This window comes from Podospora pseudopauciseta (genome assembly GCF_035222475.1).
Source record: "Podospora pseudopauciseta strain CBS 411.78 chromosome 5 map unlocalized CBS411.78m_5.2, whole genome shotgun sequence".
Taxonomy (NCBI): Eukaryota; Fungi; Ascomycota; class Sordariomycetes; order Sordariales; family Podosporaceae; genus Podospora; species Podospora pseudopauciseta.
The window spans coordinates 1,297,737-1,316,692 of NW_026946666.1; the positions used below are offsets into that span (position 1 = coordinate 1,297,737).

Here is an 18,956-nt window from a genome sequence, read left to right on the forward strand (position 1 = left end):
AACTTCTTATACGAGCTGCTTCGTAGTATCGGGCTTACTGCCCCGTTCAGCAAGAGGAAGTTCGTGTTGTCAACAGACGAACTCACGGCTAGGTACGGAAGCGAGCAAGTATCACGAACACAACAGTTTTCGCCGCGGAAACGCTCCAGCGGACTAATGCCGCGCCATGAGTCGGATGGTCCCATAGTAAACCTGCAGTCAAGATCGCCAAACAGGGAACTAAACAACCTCGTCCTGGACGTCATGGAGATAATATCTACAGTACAGTGATATTCACAGCTTGCCAAAATCCTGGACAGCACAAGCTTTTGGTTCTACTGATCATAATGCTTGACTTAGTTTGAGTTGTCCATAGCCACAACTTATGTTCCAATCTCCGTCCAACGGCATGTCGGGAATGCTGTGCTGCCACGTTTTGATTGAACCGACATGAAGATATTCTATCTCTGACACGTTGCACGGCCAGCTTGGAAAGATCGACCGGGCGATGCCGGTGTTCCGTTTCATAGGCCCTCTTCTATAAGAGAGATGCTATCACCAAAACAGTGGACGGGGTCGAATCCAGGACAACGGTTGAGGTCATGGCTTTCCACAGCACTGCAACGGTCTTTTAGTTCCCCGCTAAAAGATACGTACCGGGGCGCATCCCCCACATTTGGTACAAGACAGATGCTGGTTGGAAACAGAAATTGCTGGCCTCTTCCTGGCTTACGCCCGGCTCATTGTGAAACAACTCAAACAGGACATCCTTTCTCTCACAGTGAGGCTGTTGAAATTCTGCTCCCAACCCCACCAGAAGCTGGGGATTTGGTGGGGGTTTATTGAATCTCTGCATTGGCCCGTGCACTTCGAGCCAAGGGCGACTCGGCTGGCAAGGGCGGTCATCTGATTGCTTTTACGTGATTGGCCACCGGCTCTTGAGCTTCGTTCGGTCGAGAAATCCACTCACTGAATGTCACAACCCGTTCGAGAAAATTGCCTACATCTTACCGCCGACAAAGTTCAAAGTCGACGCTCCAGATCGCCAGATCCCAGCCGGCAGTATTTCTGGTTGACGGCTACTCACCAGCATATCTTACGACAGAACTTCTCACCGATACAATGTCTACAAACCCGGGCACCATGCGAGGCCCGAGCCGGACCGGCCAGCGCGGCGGCATCCCTTTCACCCCCAATACCCCTACGACACCGTCTGCTTCTTCGGCAATCCCCAGACCAGTCGAAACCACCCATGCTGCCCCCAGCGAGAGCGGCGCCTCCTTGAGTGCCGGCAGACAAAAACAAGCAAAGCGGGACGAGGTGTGTATTTTGGCTTCTTTATCTTCTTGTTCTGAGCCAGTTATCGGCTAGTCTTGGCGCCTCTATTTCGCATCTCCTGATCAGTGACGTGGCGGACGAGAAATACCACTTGGTGGGCGACAGGATGAAGACTTACTCTGTAACTACCAGGCCATCCGCCGCAAGCTGGAGAGTGATCTCTCCAAGAAGAAGCACCTTACCAGCCGAGCTCGCCATTCCCGCAAAGCCCCTCCCGGCACCGTCCTTGCCCTCAAGCCTAGCCCCGCCCTCCAGATCAAGCCCGCGACGACCGTTTCCGAGGCTGCCCAGTTGATGGCCGCGAAAAGGGAAGACTGCGTGCTTGTTACCGACGACGATGAGAGAATTGCCGGCATCTTCACCGCCAAGGATCTCGCCTTCCGCGTTGTTGGAGCTGGGTTGAAGGCCGCCAATGTCACCATTGCCGAAATCATGACCAAGAATCCCCTCTGCGCCAGAACCGATACCAGTGCCACCGATGCCCTCGACCTCATGGTCCGCAAGGGCTTCCGCCACTTGCCAGTTATGGACGAGAACCAAGACATCTCTGGTGTCCTCGATATCACAAAGTGCTTTTACGAGGCCATGGAGAAGTTGGAGCGGGCCTACTCTTCGTCTCGCCGTCTCTACGACGCCCTCGAGGGTGTGCAGTCCGAGTTGGGCACAAGTCAGCCTCAACAGATTATTCAGTATGTTGAGGCCTTGCGATCCAAGATGTCGGGTCCTACCCTCGAGTCGGTCCTCAACGGCATCCCACCCACCACCGTCAGCGTGCGGACATCGGTCAAGGAGGCTGCCCAGCTGATGAAGGAGAACCACACCACAGCCGTCTTGGTGCAAGATCAGGGCGCTATTACGGGTATCTTCACCAGCAAGGATGTTGTCCTGCGTGTTATTGCCCCAGGCCTTGATCCTGCCACTTGTAGCGTCGTCCGTGTGATGACCCCTCACCCCGACTTTGCGCCCATGGACATGACCATCCAGGCTGCTCTTCGCAAGATGCATGGTATGTTTACTTGTCCAAACTTTGTTGAGATCAAACTAATACGGTGCTTCAGATGGCCACTACCTTAACCTCCCGGTGATGAACGATGGAGGCGAGATCGTCGGTATGGTCGATGTACTCAAGCTCACATATGCCACTCTCGAACAGATCAACACGATGGGGACAGGCGCCGACAACGAAGGACCGGCATGGAACAAATTCTGGCTCTCGCTTGACCACGAGACCGAGTCCATGGTCTCTGGTGACGGCTCCCATCACCACACCCACCACACCCGCTCCGTCATGTCCCCCGATATGTCCCGCGACAGAATCAACGACAGCGTTGCGCCCGGCGATTCAGCCAGCCATGCGGGTGTTGATTCGCCCCCCCATAGTGCTGTGGCGCCCATCACACCCGAACTCCCACCCAGCGAGATCCCATTCGCCTTCAAGTTCAAGGCGCCTAGCGGGCGTGTCCATCGTCTGCAAGTGACTGCTGCGCACGGCATGGAGGAATTTGTTGCCAACGTCGCAGCGAAGCTCGGCGCCGAGGTGGAGACTATTGGAGGTGCACCAGCGGTTGAGGATGGTCTGCTCTCTGGCGGATTTGCCCTGAGCTATCTGGATGATGAGGGTGATTCGGTTTCCATCACAACAGACCAGGATCTTCTGGAGGCCATTCTCCTGGCTCGCCATGGTCATCGCGAGAAGGTCGATCTCTTTGTTCACCACCCCAACCAACCTCCCGTTGCCGTCGCCCCAGCGCCAGAACCGGTGGCTCACCCCACTCCTCCTGCCTCATCAGTAGTTAGAGAGCGGAGAAAGGCACACCACGAGGAGGAGTCCGAGGAAGAGGAAGACGAATCTGAGGAGGAGGCGCCTGTTCGCCGGAGAACCCGCACGCGAACTGCGCCTCTTCAGCAGGAACAGGTCATTGCCGGTGTCCCTAATGAGCTCCTGCTGCCAGGTGCTATTGTCACATTGGCCGTCGTTATCATTGGTGTGTTTGCCATTGGTAGAGCGTCTAGCAGATAAACAGATGTGGCAGGCGGGAGAGGAATGTTGGGGGAGTATATATCCGCTTTTAGGGGGGTGGTGAAAGCAAAATCCGGTGACGAGACGAACGAGCCTTGCGTTGGGGCGAGCCTTTTACGATGCACACCTACAAAACCACATGGTTCGGGCAGGCGAGGTTCGCGGTGTAGAATTCTTTTGTATCAGACTTCATGACTGCCTATTGATTCCATAGATGATCTAATAGCACTTTTTTATTTTTCCTTTGTTCAGCAATTGACGGATCCCCCCTCTCTTCTCATCCATTGTCTTCTCACTGCCCCTGAAATGAACAAGTGATGTCGTAACGTGGGGTGAGAGACCTCCGATGTGGTGCGGGCGTCGGTTCGGGTGGTCGGCGGCTCGGCGGGGAGCGAAGCACGGGCCACCTCGAATTGGAGCTGCTCTGGAGAAAAGTTGATTTGCGCTTCGGCCGGCAATAGAACTTCTGGAACTGGTGATGCCTGTTAGACACCCAGCATTCCCGCCATGATTATACGGAATTTCGGCGTGCGGCACGGTGAGTCTAGTTTGACATCGGCTCGATTCCTCAGAACCCTCACTAATTGAGTCGAATGTGTGAATCACAGGCCGCCAGGTGCTCTCTGCCCCTCCCTCGGCACCATCATGTCTCCGACTCTTCTCTACCCAGACCACAACGACGACAACGACTGCCACCCCCCTGCCCGGAAACCAAGAAGCGGTCGAGCAGCTCGCCGCTCTGAGCGCCACGGATGCCGCCCGCGAAGCCAGGCTCGCCGGCCGCCGACAGCAGCAGGAGATTGCGGCCATCCCGCGCAACTTCAGGAAGTTTATCAAGTACCAAAAGGAAACGGAGAAGCTCGGGTCCGAGGTTGAGAGGCGGTATCTCCCCGACGAGATCATCCGCAACCCGCCCCACGACGCCAGCTTGGAGGACCTGCTCGCGGCGCAGTGCCACATGGGCCATCATGTCTCGAGGTGGAACCCGGCCAACTCGAGGTACATTTACGGTGAGAGGTCGGATATTCACATCATCAGCCTGGAGCAGACGGCGGCGCACTTGAGGAGGGCGGCGAGGGTGGTTGAGGAGGTGGCGTATCATGGGGGGTTGATTCTGTTTGTGGGGAACAGGAAAGGGCAGATGCCGATTGTGACGAGGATGGCGGAGCTGGCTGGGGCGTGTCACCTTTTTCAGAAGTGGACGCCGGGGTGTATCACGAACAAGGATGTGTTGTTGCAAGGGGGGCAGCTCAAGATTGTGGATGAGAAGGATAGGGAGTTGGAGGGGTTTGAGGAGCATTTGAGGGATTGCAGGCCGGTGACGCCGGATTTGGTGGTTTGCTTGAACCCGTTGGAGAATTATGCGTTGCTGAGGGAGTGTGCGCTGGCTACGGTGCCCACGGTGGGGGTGATTGACACGGATGCTGATCCGAGCTGGGTTACGTATCAGATTCCGGCGAATGACGATAGGTGAGTTTTTCTTGAATGAGGGAGATGGATGAGTTGCTAATGATGGGAGAATAGTTTGCGGTCTGTGGCTCTTATTGCGGGTGTTTTGGGGCGGGCTGGTGAGAGGGGGCAGCAGAGGAGGCTGGCGGATGCTGAGCAGGGGGTTGTGAAGTGGCAGACGCCCAAGGATGTGTTTAGTTTTATCGGCAAGGTGAACGCCAAGATCAGGAGGGAAGCCGAGGAAAAACAGGAGAATATGCAAAAGGAGACGGGAGGGCTGAAGCCGGCTGATTTGATGACGGAGGATGAGGTTATCGCTGAGATGTTTGGTCAGGGGGCTGTTCCGTCCAAATACTAGCGGGCGAGTGTCCCTTTTCTGTATCAAAATTCAAAATGAATGTGTATTTTAGAGGCTTTTGTATGTACATGTAAAATAGGAACAAAATTGGTACACTTGCTGAAAGACAACAAAATAACAGCTCCTCAGGAGGCGTGATGGCAACAAATCACTGTCGATAATGATTGTTGTCCTGGCAGCTGTTCGTCTCATCATGCCGGGCTATCAGCTGCCGCCAGCCAAGACCATGACTAAGCCCCCCTCCCATCCAATGCGGCCCGAAATCTTCGCAGCATCCCCTTTCCAGCGAATTTCCCCTCACCAGGCACAAATCATCACCACGCACATTTCAGCACAGCAGACACGTTCCCGTCACGTCACAGCCAACACCCTGCCGCCGCACTTCGGTCGTTCTCGTCACGCCACACCGGCATTCCCCCGTTGATTGGGCACGAACCGGCCCGACATCCAGGAACACACCCACCCGTCCCTGAGTCGTGCTGTTCAGGTACCCCTCCAAACACTCTCTTCTGCTTTCCAGGTACGGGTGTTTCAATTTCTGGGTAATCTAGGTAGGAGAAGGAGGAGGAGAACCGTTGTAGGAAGAGAAGAGGAAGACAATACAAGATGCATTTCTCACCATAACCATTCACATCTTATCCAAAGTTACCTCAACAGACGAACGAACAGGATGCTAATAACTCAAATCTGACCCGGCACAGACGGACGCTGCATTGAACACCGTCCGGACCGAACATAGCCTGCCAAGAAGCAATGCCGGCCATTCTGGAGGACCCAGCCGCCCCGACCATCTATCGTATATCGGGCGACCCTCCGTATCCGGATCCCGCGAAGCCTTCGGTCCCGGCCTCTATTGTCCCTCGCCATGTGACGCTTAGAGACCGGCAGACCGAGGCCACCGTCATTCCGTTTGCATCCCGGGATGAGGTACCCGAGTCATTGCTGCGCTATCTCAGCGACCAGTTCAGCAAAGAGATCGAGGGCGGTGATACCTACCCCATGATGGAGCCCATGTCGTTTGACAAGTTTGCTGCCTATTGGTTCCAGAACTTTGCCGGTATCATGCTGTTGGGCAACATTGAAAGCGCTGCCGATGTGATCGAGGGTAAAGACTGGTCCAAGGAGTGCCTTGGCACTTTCTACATCAAGCCCAACTACCCCGGCCGCAGCAGCCACATCTGCAACGCGGGCTTCATTGTCACTGATGCCTCCCGCAACCGCGGTGTTGGTCGGCTGATGGGCGAGACGTACCTCGAGTGGGCTCCCCAACTCGGCTACAAGTACTCCGTCTTCAACCTCGTCTACGAGACCAACGTGGCCTCGTGCAAGATTTGGGACGCCCTCGGCTTCAAGCGGATCGGCCGGGTCAAGGGCGCCGGCAACCTCAAGAGCCACCCGGACCGGCTGGTGGACGCCATCATCTACGGGCGCGACCTGGGCGACGCGGCGGGCGGCGCGGGCAACGAGGAACTTGTGAGTGAAGAGCGTTTCGACAAGATCAAGTTCTACCTCAAATACGGCCGCTATCCGAACGGCGCTGACCGAGCCGAGAAAAGCAGACTCCGTAGCGCGGCGACACACTACAAGCTCCTGGAGGGCGACGTCTTGATGCTCAAGGATAAAGAGGTCATCTCGGACCCGCAGCGGCAGTACGAGATTGCGAGGATGGTGCACAACCAGGCCCACGCCGGCATCAACAAGACGACGGCGACCATTGCGGAGCGGTACCACTGGAGCCGGATCAAGGAGACGGTGTCGGATGTAATTAGGAACTGTACAGAATGCAAAGAGCTGGGGAAGCCATCATCATCATCATCAGCTGCCGCTGCCGCTGCTTCACAGTCTTCGCAAACAACAGCTGCCCAACCATCACCTGCTCTTGCCGCCGTCAACGGCGTAAAACGACCCAGTTCTGTAACACTACCTGGAGCCCCCAATCCTAAACGGTCCTCTCCCAGTCCCACTGCTACAGCTGTCGTCGTGGCCGCCCCGTCTTCTTCCTCAACCACAACACTACAGCAGCAGCCAAGGCCACCAATACCCGACCCGCCCCACTTGGGGCCGTTTACCGTGCCAAGGCAACAACAACAACCTCACCCACCACCGCAGTATACCGATCCGACGACGATATCGCTTTTATCATCAGCCAGTCACAGTCACGGAATCGACACGGGTTCGGGTCCTGGTGTTGATGCGGCCATGGAGGGGGCTGGGCATCATGATGCCCACCACCACCACCACCATCCACATCACCATGTGCAAGTGACGGATGTGTACCAGCCTATTGATCCGCAGATTATACAATCTTCTTTGCACCATCATCATCATCATCATCAGCAGCAGCAGCAGCAGCAGCAGCAGCATCACGATGACGGTTTGGTGCACCCGGGGTATTTGTTAGGGGATGTGCACCACCCGCATCATCATCATCAGGAGCATGATGAGACGGATGCTTTTCAGGCGTTGATTAACGCTGGGGCGGAAGAGGAGGAGGTGGAGGAGGAAGAGGTTGTGGGCAGGAGGACGAGGGAGGAGGTGGAGGAGGCGGTGGATAGGGATTTGGAGATGTTGATTGAGGAGCCGGTTGAGGAGGAGGATGAAGGAAAGGGGAGAGGGGGGAAGGAGGAGGGGAGTTTGAGTCCTAAGGGGGAGGTGCCAGCTACGCCTGTGCCAACCGAGGTCGGGGATGAGGGGGGGAGGGTTGTGTAGAGTGAAGGCGGACGGGGTGGGTAAATATTTTGGAGTTTGTTAACATAGCAACAAAAAGGGGGTTGGCGGTTGGGAAAATAGAGTTTTGGGGATTCAGGGGGGCGGTTAACTACCTTGTGATTCTTTGGCTACGGATATTTTCACGGGATGATTAACTTAACATTTTGTAATAGAGATTATTTCATGAATTATGTTTTGTTGCTTCGCTGGGGGTATCTTGCTCATGGTGGTTGGATATGGAAGAGATGGGGGTTGGTTGGCGGGTTCCAAATTCGGCCTCAAAGTCTTTCCCCAAGTCGTGTATCACCAACCCACCATCCTAACTACCTCTTTCACGCTCAAATGTTTCTCAATATTGTCTGTACACATGTTACCGACACTTCGTGGGAGAAGCGCAAATGTCTTGTACCACCCACCATCCCAACTCCCTCTTCCATGCTAAAATTCTTCCAGATCGAGAGCATCGAGTACAGATAATTGAAATAAGAGCATCATCCTCGGTAATATCAAACCGTGGTTACATGCATTTGAGATGTTACACACGCCTCAGAGTTCTGGATGCCAGGAAGGTTGGGCGTCTGTTTTTCAATGATGATATCAATCAACGATGTCGACAAAGGTGATATAAACACTATCTTGCCCATCGCAAGCGATCTTCTCTCATAAATACCTCTCGCTTGTAGGCAACATTATGCAAGATGGACTTAGTAACACTCCAGGCACAAGACCTTATCAATATTATTTGCTCTAGAAATCTGCATACCCGTATGAAAGCACCTTCACTAACTAGTAATATATGATGTAAATTAGAACCGTTGAATCGGTTGGTTGGCCCATGTACTGTGGACTGGTTGAACTTAGCTTTGATATTGCACGTGGTATTGATGCTGCTTGAAACGAATACCTATCTCGTCATGCAACCCAGCATTATACATCTCTATCGTATTTCACTCCTGAGTAGACATCATGCACATCACACATTGACCGCTGCATAATACCACAGGAGAGACTGCCATTACTTTAACATCTTTTATTACCACATTTGCCATGTATATGACACGCAAAGAATCTAGGTATCAACACCCCATGCTCATGCAACAACCCCCTGTGTTCCATCACTTTTATCTACAACCCCCTTTTCCAGCCCCCTTTACCGCCTGGGCATACCCCTTCCACGCCCCCTCCCACCAAGTGCCCTCTGCGCATCACCAGGACGCAGAGCAGCACCTGGGGCCTGAGGAGCCGCGCTCTCCTCGTTTCTAATCGTCTCATCCACGCCCAAAATCAAGCACGCAGCCTCCGTGGCAGCCTGAATAGCATTGATCTTGACCAGCGCAGGCTCCCAAACAAATCTCTCCATCATGTCTGTTGTGCCCTCGTTGACAAAGTCAACACCCGCCCAGGTGTTGCCCCTTCTGTGCTCGACTCTGAGTCTGTTGAGGATATCGGTCGCGTCGAACCCGGCGTTGTCACAGAGCTGGCGGGGGATGACCTCCATGGCCTTGGCGAAGCTCTTGATGATGGCTTGCTGCTTGTGGGCTACGTCGCGATCGGCGAACCGGTGGAGGTAGGCGGAAATCTCCATTTCTGTGGCACCACCACCGCCAACAATAGTCTTGTTGCGGATGGCGCGCTTGACAATCATGAGGGCGTCGTGGAGAGAGCGCTCAACCTCGGCGATGAACTGCTCAGCACCACCTCGGAGGACAAGAGTGCAGGTCTTGGCGGAGGGGCAGCCCTCAAAGAAGTTGAAGCGCTCGCCACCGATTTGTCTCTCGTCGAAGGACTCGCATGTGCCGAGATGCTCGGCGTGGATGTCGGAGCAGGTGCTCTGGATAGTGGCGCCGGTGGCTTGAATAACACGCTCCATATCATCGGCGGACACACGACCAGCGCAGAAGATGTCGCGATCAGCGAAGTATTGGGTAGCCAAGTCACCAATGGGGAGCTTGGAGAGGACAACCTTGGCACCGGTCTCATGGAGGGCTTCGAGCTTCTTGAAGATGATTTGCCATTCGGCGTCGACGATGGCTTGGTACTCGGATACGTGCTCGACGCGGACCTCGGCGTTGTCCTTCTCGGCCTTGAGCTCGAGCTCGACGTTCAGGCAGACAATCTTGGGCTTCTTGAAGGACTTGGGCTGCTGCTCGAAACCGGCGTAGGAGAAGGTCTTCTTGAAGGCGACACCGTTTACGAAGAGGGAGTCGGTAAGGGAACCGCCGGGGATCTTCTTGATGCCTATTAACTTTTCGTTGAGGTCTTCTTGATCGAGGGAAAGGACGGCGTCGACAACCACTAATGAGAGAAACAAGATATTAGTACCCCTGCCCTGCTGCTGCCTGTTGTGTACCCAGAAAAGGGGGCCTCACTCTTTGTGAAGAACTCGGTGTTACGCTTGATAAGCTTGCTGGTCATGGCGGTGGCAGCGAGCTTCTCGAGTGTGTCTCTCCTGTTGCCCTCGGTTGTGTTGACAGCAATCTCCTTGATCTTGTTCACCGCCATGGTCGACGCTCTCCTGAGACCCTTGATGATAATCTGTGAGCTGACCCCATTCTCAACATGCTCCTTGACCTCCTTGAGGATCTCGCCGGCGAGAACAACGACGGAGGTAGTACCGTCACCGACTTCGGCGTCTTGTGACCGGGCAATATCGACGAGGATGCGGGCGGCGGGGTGGACAATGTCCAGGAGCTTCATGACGGTGGCACCATCATTGGTAATGGTCTGCTTGCCGTTGGCATCGACCATAAGGAGATCACCGCCATAGGGGCCGAGAGTAGACTTTATCGTGGCCTGAACGGCGAGACAGGCGTTGATATTGGAGATGATCTGGCCCTTGCCCTGAGAGGTGTCGGTCCCTGCGCAACAACACAAGCATCGAGTCAGTGGGGGAGGGGACAACGGTGAGCGGATCGGGAAGGAGGGGTTGTTTTCTAACCCTCTTTCAGGACAATGATGGTGGGTGTTTGGCCTCCGAAAGACATCTTGTGGCCGGTGTGTGAAGGTTGGGTCTCTTTGGTCTGGTCGTGACGGAACTACAAGAGTCGTTGCAAAGGGGGTGTGGTGGTGGGTGGAACGCGCGCCGTTGGGGGGGTAATTTGATTATTTCGTGGAGCTTCCCGGCCTTTGGGTCCCAGAGCTTCCAAAAAAATATCGAAGCCTTGCTGCACTCCGCCTGCCAGCGACTGCCAGAGACGCTTGGACGCTGTAGCCTGTGCACGGCCCACCTCCTGAGTTGTTTGACCTCTTGAAGGTCACATGTTTTGTCATGTGCGCTCCCCCAATAGAACCCCACTCCCCAGAAGCTGATTTCTCTGCTCCACTTCCCCCGGAGTTTAGGATGAGACACTTGCAGGGCCAACCTGACTTTGACTACTGACGTTACGTACCAGTCACTGTACACTCTCTCCCTCACCACAAAATAATTGAGATACTAAAGTAGGTTAATATACGTTGAAGGATAGTCTATAGGCCTATCAACCTACTTTTGATATATCGTTTATAGTATAATATGGGTCAACTTACTTTAGAGTCTCAGTTATTCTGTGGGCAAGGTGACTCTCTACGCAAGCAGGATCACGCAATCAACACAAAAGAGACAAGCCATGTCATTGTAAGAGTAACCAACATTTCCCATCATTATCCAACCGAAACCCATTACCCAAGATACCCAATCCAATTTTCCCAATCCCATCATTATGTCTTCCCTGAATCGGAGCCCAGGGCACTCTTCTCAACAACCTGAACCGACGACTCATCCGTCACTTGCTTTTGATCCGCCTTCTCAACATCTGGGCCTGTGGCCTTCCTCCTCCACCAAGCCCTCTGGTCAGTGATGTCTTGGCTGGAATTGCTCTGATTGTCCGGATCGGTAGAGCGGAACTGGAGAGCGTTCGGCTGCGAGCTTAGCTCCCTGCCTCTTCGGAATGTCAACGTAGCAGTCAGTCTTTCCTCAAAAGCTGAGCTGAAGACGAACATGTTCGGAAAGAAGCGCCGAAAGAAGGCTCGGAGTGATGGGAGACAGGCGCAGACGATTCCAATGTCCATTTCGACGATGCTAGATGTTTGTCAGCCCAACCCATCCACAGATTCCACTTCTTGTCAGTACTCACCACCAAATCAAGTTTTTGACATAATGCCATGAAATATCCGTTTCGTTGGCTCCCGTCATCGCAGTCACCATGCGCATGGTGCTCACACCGCAGACACTGTAAACTGTTAGACCCCTGAGTTTTCCCAACACAACCCTCCCCACAAACAACAAGCCATGACTGGAAAGAGAACTTACAAACCACCCGCCATCAAAATGCCCACCACACCCACCTTCCTCCTAATCCCCACCCTCAAATCCCACAGCATCCAAATCGGCATCACCAAAATTATGAAATCCGTCGCCATGTTCAGTATATTAGCCGAATCAAACACCGCCTGCTGATTGATGCACGTGCCTCCCTCAATCGTCCAGTCCCAGTAATACTGCATCGGTTTGCAGATGTACAGAAACAGAAACGCGTTGGGGATGGTGTACCCAACCACAAAAAACATGACCACGTAAACCGCTATCCGGAACTTGTGGTTGGCGGTGGCGAAGCGGAGGTAGAAGGACAGGATGGACATCTTGACAAAGAGGGTGGTGAGGTTGTAGGTCATGGCGCCGCCGATCATGCCGAGCTTCATCATGGATTGAAACTTGGGGAAGGGGAGGTCCCAGATGTGGTTTCCCATGCCGAGCGTGGTTTCTGTTTTTGGGGGGTCAGCTTTGTTTGATCAGGATGATGGTGGTTGTCTTTAGAGACAAAAGACGTACGGATGATGCAGACGGTCGAGTTGGCAATGGTGAAGAGCTATCAGTAGTGGTCAGTTGCCATGTCTGTCATGATCAAAAACAAGGGGTGTCCGTACAAAGGCGATGATTACCAAGTCTATCCATCACCAAGGTCAGCAAACTAAGTAGGTGTGTGGTTTGTGTGAAGGGAGATCTCACAATCATCTGGATGCCATTTTCGAATGATATGGCTGGCTGTGTACAACCTCGGGACCAAAAAGCACAGCGCAAGAACTGGAAACACCACAGCAACAATAACGAGTCTGTAGCCGATCGACTCGGGGTTGTCGTAGTTCGGTATTGGAGCTGCGGTATCCATCCTTACTATCTTGACCTAGCTTCACCGTACGCGTCTTCTCGTTGGTAATGTCGGCACCCAAGTCTTCAGCAACAGTCTGGGTTGTCCGTGTTCGTATAGTCGATAATAAACGAGTGTCAGATCTCCTCTCCCACCTCAAGCAAACCTGCAAGTCGTCACTCAAATCCAAGCACAATATATTCTCAATAAAATCCCCAAAAGATTGACAAGAAGTTACAAAGTGAGGAGAACCTGAACTCTCCTCATGTCCCATCTCAGCGGGAACCACCCACCCTAAGTACTACACTAAACGAGCCTATCCGTTCAAATCCCCCAGCCGCACCCCCCTACCCATGCCCATCATCCCCAAGATCTCCAGACCGGTCCCTCCCTCTCGATCTCTTGACGTAACATAACGCCATCTCATTCCATTCATCCCCTTCTTTGCCTGCCGCAGAAAACAACCCCAATTCCTTCACAACCAAACAATTTGCAATTAATGCGCAGCACCATCGGCACTAACCCCCGGCAGGGGATAGCTTCCTTCTCCGGCATCCCGGCACCCCCGGTCCGGACCCGGTAGGATCATCTACCCCCGGATTGGATCCACCAAGCGAGCAAGCCAAATGGGCTTGTTGGTTCGCTAAGGGATTTTCTGGGAATTTTAAGAGAGAGAGAGGAGGGTCTGTGAGTCGGGGAAGAACCAAAGAGCAAGCCACCTCCTCAGCCTTGGGTTATGAGGATTTCGCGGACACGATGCTTGGCTCATGGTGGGCTGATTATTACGATGGGAAACGAATGACGCGAGTTGAGTATCAACACAGACGTTCCTCTCGAAGATTTAATTAATGGATGAGTCTGGATGGAGATTGCCACTGGCGACGACAACTAGAAGATGCATGCTTGATGTATTCTTTGGCCTATGGCAAAGAGATCTTGAGGTTGCAGATGTTCAAAATCATTTGACCAGAAAGAGCTGAGGATGTGACAGGCAATGGACTAATGCTGAGTTGAGACAACCTGCCCGACCACTCCGACCAACTCAATTTGAAGCGTCGTGCAGTAGCGGTGCTCGCCAGCGAGCGACCTCTGAAAATGGCTAAGCTGGACCCCGAGGCCACAAACCCTAGGCGAAATCCAACAAGGTGGATGTCCAATAATATCCGGAAGAAGCCGCATCGCAGCAGACAGATCGTATCCAAATGATCAAGTGGCGACCAAGTCTCTTCCAGGAGCGGCAAGGCGACAAATGGTTGGTTCACACTCAACAGGTGCTCTGAATTGGTGACTATGGCTCTAAATGTGTTCCCATTGATGAGCTGAAAGGAAAACCCTGAAAGCCCTCATTCCTTTTCCGTGATCGCCAGTTTGCTGTGCAAAAGTGAAATCATGATATCATTGCTCCCGGAACATCAAAACCCAGAGACCGTATGCCACCAGCCCAAAACGCCGACCTAGAAGACACTGGCCATTTAGGCAGTCTTAGCACCCTGGGTAGGGGTGACCTTCTTGCCGTCCTTGTTGTAGCGGACACGCGGGGGAGGAGCACGGTTGCGGCGGCCCTCGCGGGAGCGGACACTAGAAGCACAAGTGTCAGCGGGATACTGTTCTGTAGTCGGGGGGTATACTCTTCTGCGCGGGAAACGCGTTCGACCAAGGAATCTTCTCAGCCGCCCTCGTCGTCGTGAAGACAGACGTGGTTGTCCCCGCCAGTTGGACAAACGTACCGGACAATCTTGCCGTGAATGGCGCAAGAGACGCAGTACTGCAGCTTGAGGTACATCTTGGGAACCGTGTACTCGGCGAACACCGAGGCGTCGGAGATATCACCTGTGAAGTCGCAAAGTCAGTCTGGGTTTGTTCTTGATCGGGTTGTTGTCGTCGTGGTGTGGTGTCGCCAGCGTGTGAATACGTACGGATAGCCGCAGACTCAACCATGTTGCGGATGGTGAACCGCTTGATGGCCTTGTCCTTGGGAGTGCATCTCGAGCAGTTGGAGCACCGGATGGGCTTGACGTGGCCGCGGCCTGTGAGGAATAGAGTTAGCGATGTCGTCCAGGTCGAGGTCGAGGTCGAGGTCGATATCGACGAATGCGATGAATGAAAAGCCACATACCCTTCTTGTTGCGGCCGTTGTTCTTTCTCTTCTTGACCATCTTGACGGTGTTCTTGATGCACTGGTTCTCAAGAAGACTGGTTGTGTGGAGGAAGAGGGCAGGAATTGGGAATTTCAACTTGCCCTCCAAATGCTGCGCAGGTGGTGCCCCACTTTCCGCTTGTGGTGGACCGACCTCCCCAACGGGTTTTTTGCACAGGGCAAGTGGGTTGCAAAGCCCTAAATTCGCCGGCCAGTGTCAGCTGACCCGCACCGCGGAAAGTGTGGGGCCCACCTGTCCAAAAGTTCAAGTCTGAGAGCAGCGGCACCTCAAATTCTCAACTCCTCCATCAGCGCGCACTTCACAACATCTCCAGATTGCTGAGGAAGACACTGTGTCTAGGTACGTCTGGTTGATGTTGCTGAGCTTCTCGCGCCCCGGCACCCCTTTTTTCATCATCTTCACCATGATACCCAATCTTGTCATCGCGGCAGTCGCTGTGGGAGGCGACCCTTGAGCGGTTGTCTGCATGCTGGTCGCGCGCAATCCTCAAGATAGCCTCTTTTTCCCCCTCTTCACTTCGTTTCTCTCGATACCCGCCGGGGCGCAGAAGTCTCTCATTCTCTCGTCTGCGTCTAACATATCCTTACCACTTCTCAGTAGGCAATCATGCAGATCTTCGTGAAGACCCTCACGGGCAAGACTATCACCCTTGAGGTGGAGTCGAGCGACACCATCGACAATGTCAAGGCCAAGATCCAGGACAAGGAGGGCATTCCCCCTGACCAGCAGCGCCTGATCTTCGCCGGCAAGCAGCTCGAGGATGGCCGCACCCTCTCCGACTACAACATCCAGAAGGAGAGCACCCTCCACTTGGTCCTCCGCCTCCGCGGTGGTGGCAAGAAGAGAAAAAAGAAGGTCTACACCACCCCCAAGAAAATCAAGCACAAGCGGAAAAAGACCAAACTCGCCGTCCTCAAGTACTACAAGGTCGACTCTGACGGCAAGATTGAGCGCCTCCGCCGCGAGTGCCCCAACGAGAGCGTATGCCTTCCCCTCCTTTTTGTTTCTGTCCCTCAACACAGGCTAAACTTTCTCTCTCCAGTGCGGTGCCGGTGTCTTCATGGCCGCCATGCAGGATCGCCAGTACTGCGGTCGCTGCCACCTCACCTACGTCTTCGAGAAGGCTTAATTGCCCAACATCAACAAAAAGAAGGCGAAACATGGGACTGGGACGGAAAAGCATTGAGCTAGGAACGGGGCTGTGACTGATTTTCTTCATCGGCGTTTATGTACCTTTAGATAGGGGGGCATATTCTGGCTCTGACATGGCGAGGAAATGCGATTTGGGATGCGACATGATCACGATATCTCGACTCTTTGATAGAGAGTTCCCGTCATCGTCTGCGTTGTGGTTCTGGAAAGGGTCGCAAGGTAGCAAATCCTAAGCCCATCCCCACGATTCTTTTCGTTCATTACATTTGGGTGTCTCTGTGCTTGTCTGTTTTATTTGTCTTGTCCTTTGTTACCTTACAGCCCATTCCTCAAGTTATCGTACTTGGTATCCGGATAGGTGACGCAGTTCTCCTTGTACTGCAACGCTCCTGGCCCACCAAAGGTGTCAACCACGTTGGCGATCAGACTTTCGGGCCCTTCCTTATCAGCTGAACTCTCCCACCACATGCCACCACCCAAGCCCCTGTCTACGACATACTGCGCCTTTCTTCTAGCCAAGGGAACAGTATCATAGCTCACCATGGTCCTCGTCCCGGGGTGGTAGCAGTAGCTCGCGCCCGCCTCATGATCATACCTCTCCTCCGACCCCTCCAATGGCAACTTCTTGTAATCATGCACACCATTCTCCCACGTCCCCTCGCCCACACCACTGTAGGGACCGCCGGGGCCGTCAGTCTGCTGAAAGGCCCTCCCGTACAGTGGCATTCCCAGCACGATCTTGCCCGGATGGACACCCTGACTGACATAATGGCTCACTGCGGCGTCGGTGCTAAAAGGGGTAGACTGCGGGTTATGAGGGGAGGGGAAGAGGTTGGCCTGGTGGCCGGCGGTGGAGTCCCACGATCCGGCGTAGTCGTAGGCCATCAGGTTCCAAAAGTCGAGGTACCTGTCCATTCCGGGGAGGTCCATATTCTGGAGGTTTTGGAAGCCGGCGGGAGAAGCGACGGTGAGTTCGAAGTGGGGTCGGGAGGGGAGGGTGGAGGAGTAGGCGTCGAGGTGGGAGCGGAGGGTGGAGAGGAGGGAGACGAGGTGGGAGGCTTCGGTTTGGGAGGAGGGGTATTCCCAGTCTATGTCTAGGCCGTCGAAGCCCATGTTTTTGAGCTGGGGGAGGGTGTTAGAGGGGGTTTGGGTGAAGGGCGGGGAGTGATTAAGGGGGGTTTACAAGGTCAACGGCGGTGCGCGCGAAATTCTCACGACCCTCCGGGGTGGAGGCGGGCTGTTTAAAATTGGAGGAGTAGGTCCATCCTCCGATTGACAAGAGGACTTTGAGGTTGCGGTTCCGGGACTTGAGGATGTTGAGCTGCTTGAGGCAGCCGTAGAGGTTGGTGCCCGAGTCGTTCCAGGAGTCGCCTTCCCAGTGGATGTCGGTGTCGGCCCAGGTGTCGGTGAGGTAGACCTCTCCCGACTCGGGGCGGACGTTGGCGAAGGCGTAGAGGATGTGGGTGAGGTTCTGGACGGGGAGGTCTTGCGGGCGGTGCTTGCGGCCGTAGATGGCCCAGTTGACGAAGTAGGCTACGCTGCGGTAGCCGGGGGTGACTGGTCCGCCGCCCATCTTGGGAGAGTCTTGTTGGATGGGGGACGTTGTTGGGTTGGTGAAGATGGTCTTGGAGAGGAGAACAGCGGCGCTCAGGAGGAGGACAGTTAAGGAGGTGGCTATCAAGATGGGGGACCGGCGGGAACGGGAGGTTTGAGGTGTTCCAGAAGACGGCATATGGGGGAGGTTATATAACAGTAAGCCGCTTTGGGGGGTCGGCGGTTTGTTTGTCTCTGCTGCGGAGCGGATAGGAATGCCGGGGCCGAGAGGGAGCTGATGGCGGAGACCAACTTGGCAACCAACCCAAGGAGAGGGGCTCGGCTGTGTTTCTTTTATTACAGCGTCGGCGGCACGGGGGTTACAAGGAAAGCTACGCACTTGAGACGCCACTTGACGCGTACTTCTTATGGATTCAATGGCACGAATGGTTAACAGAGATGCCACGCAATTCCAGGTGGGATTTTTGATAAGTTTCCAGGGCTCTTCAGCCAAGCAAGTGGGCGGGGAGAGACGCTGATGTCATGTCACGACGCTTGAGCTGAGGTGCCAGAGCCAATGGTCTCGGGGCCCTGTCAGGCGGGGCTGTCTAGCTTGATTGGTGGGGTCTGTGGCTGAAGAGCAGGGCAGCTTAGGTGCCCTGGCTCTTGGCAGCGGCCTCCATCAATCATCAACCATCAATCATCAACCATCAATCATCAACCATCAATCATCAATCACAGAACATCAACTTCTCCATCAAATATGTGAAAAACAAAATGGCCAAATCATGATATTACAGCAGTAAACCTAAACGCCATTCTCCCGCCATTTTACCTATACCTAACCTATAATCTTACCACGTCGGGAGATGTGACAAGGGCTGTATTACAGGGCTTGGAACAGTAGTTCAATTGCAGTAATAATCTTCAATGGCCTCGAAGTCCATGATGAAGAAGAGAAGAAGAAACTTGGAGTAGTACAGTGATCCTGAACGCGTATTTTATCTCCCCGTTAAGTAGCCCGTGCCTCCTTGCCTCAGGCTGCTGCCAAGTCCTTTAATATATCACTGGGCTAGTAGCATTCCCGCCATGCCTTTCATTGACTGCTTCACATTCAACAAATGGCTCACAACGTG

At 54.0% G+C, this 18,956-nt stretch overlaps 8 protein-coding genes across 8 annotated transcripts; 4 read left to right on the forward strand and 4 right to left on the reverse strand.

The window, feature by feature from the left end:
* Nucleotides 1-19: 19 nt before the first annotated feature.
* QC763_503220 (uncharacterized protein) lies at nt 20-3,337 on the forward strand (the record flags this gene model as incomplete). Its single annotated transcript, XM_062912914.1, has 3 exons — nt 20-1,299; nt 1,450-2,323; nt 2,376-3,337. Exons 1-3 carry the CDS (start codon nt 1,102-1,104, stop codon nt 3,335-3,337), a joined length of 2,034 nt encoding a protein of 677 aa, XP_062764134.1. The 5' UTR covers nt 20-1,101.
* Nucleotides 3,338-3,844: 507 nt separating this feature from the next.
* Nucleotides 3,845-5,144, forward strand: QC763_503230 (uncharacterized protein; the record flags this gene model as incomplete). Its single annotated transcript, XM_062912915.1, has 3 exons — nt 3,845-3,875; nt 3,946-4,807; nt 4,862-5,144. The coding sequence occupies 3 exons, from the start codon at nt 3,845-3,847 to the stop codon at nt 5,142-5,144; spliced, it is 1,176 nt and encodes a 391-aa protein (XP_062764135.1).
* Nucleotides 5,145-5,897: 753 nt separating this feature from the next.
* Nucleotides 5,898-7,853, forward strand: SPT10 (the record flags this gene model as incomplete). The annotated part of the gene is given in 2 exon segments (XM_062906148.1): nt 5,898-6,617; nt 6,630-7,853. The coding sequence occupies 2 exon segments, from the start codon at nt 5,898-5,900 to the stop codon at nt 7,851-7,853; spliced, it is 1,944 nt and encodes a 647-aa protein (XP_062764136.1).
* A 1,060-nt stretch (nt 7,854-8,913) lies between these two features.
* CCT7 (T-complex protein 1 subunit eta) lies at nt 8,914-11,017 on the reverse strand. Its single transcript, XM_062912917.1, has 3 exons — nt 10,792-11,017; nt 10,223-10,711; nt 8,914-10,148 (listed from the first exon to the last, which is right to left on the reverse strand). Exons 1-3 carry the CDS (start codon nt 10,835-10,837, stop codon nt 9,004-9,006), a joined length of 1,680 nt encoding a protein of 559 aa, XP_062764137.1. The 5' UTR covers nt 10,838-11,017; the 3' UTR covers nt 8,914-9,003.
* A 384-nt stretch (nt 11,018-11,401) lies between these two features.
* On the reverse strand, nt 11,402-12,997 carry QC763_503260 (uncharacterized protein; the record flags this gene model as incomplete). The annotated part of the gene is made up of 5 exons (XM_062912918.1): nt 11,402-11,910; nt 11,966-12,068; nt 12,146-12,592; nt 12,674-12,697; nt 12,838-12,997. The coding sequence occupies 5 exons, from the start codon at nt 12,995-12,997 to the stop codon at nt 11,550-11,552; spliced, it is 1,095 nt and encodes a 364-aa protein (XP_062764138.1). The 3' UTR covers nt 11,402-11,549.
* Nucleotides 12,998-14,448: 1,451 nt separating this feature from the next.
* RPS26A (40S ribosomal protein S26) lies at nt 14,449-15,465 on the reverse strand (the record flags this gene model as incomplete). The annotated part of the gene is made up of 4 exons (XM_062912919.1): nt 15,093-15,465; nt 14,893-15,003; nt 14,704-14,806; nt 14,449-14,554 (listed from the first exon to the last, which is right to left on the reverse strand). The coding sequence occupies exons 1-4, from the start codon at nt 15,130-15,132 to the stop codon at nt 14,449-14,451; spliced, it is 360 nt and encodes a 119-aa protein (XP_062764139.1). The 5' UTR covers nt 15,133-15,465.
* ubi3 (ubiquitin-40S ribosomal protein S27a) lies at nt 14,707-16,264 on the forward strand (the record flags this gene model as incomplete). The annotated part of the gene is made up of 3 exons (XM_062906149.1): nt 14,707-15,474; nt 15,733-16,116; nt 16,178-16,264. The coding sequence occupies exons 2-3, from the start codon at nt 15,742-15,744 to the stop codon at nt 16,262-16,264; spliced, it is 462 nt and encodes a 153-aa protein (XP_062764140.1). The 5' UTR covers nt 14,707-15,474; nt 15,733-15,741.
* Nucleotides 15,791-18,347, reverse strand: CHT4_3 (Chitinase 4). The gene is made up of 2 exons (XM_062912920.1): nt 17,471-18,347; nt 15,791-17,409 (listed from the first exon to the last, which is right to left on the reverse strand). Exons 1-2 carry the CDS (start codon nt 18,017-18,019, stop codon nt 16,603-16,605), a joined length of 1,356 nt encoding a protein of 451 aa, XP_062764141.1. The 5' UTR covers nt 18,020-18,347; the 3' UTR covers nt 15,791-16,602.
* Between the last annotated feature and the right edge of the window lie 609 nt (nt 18,348-18,956).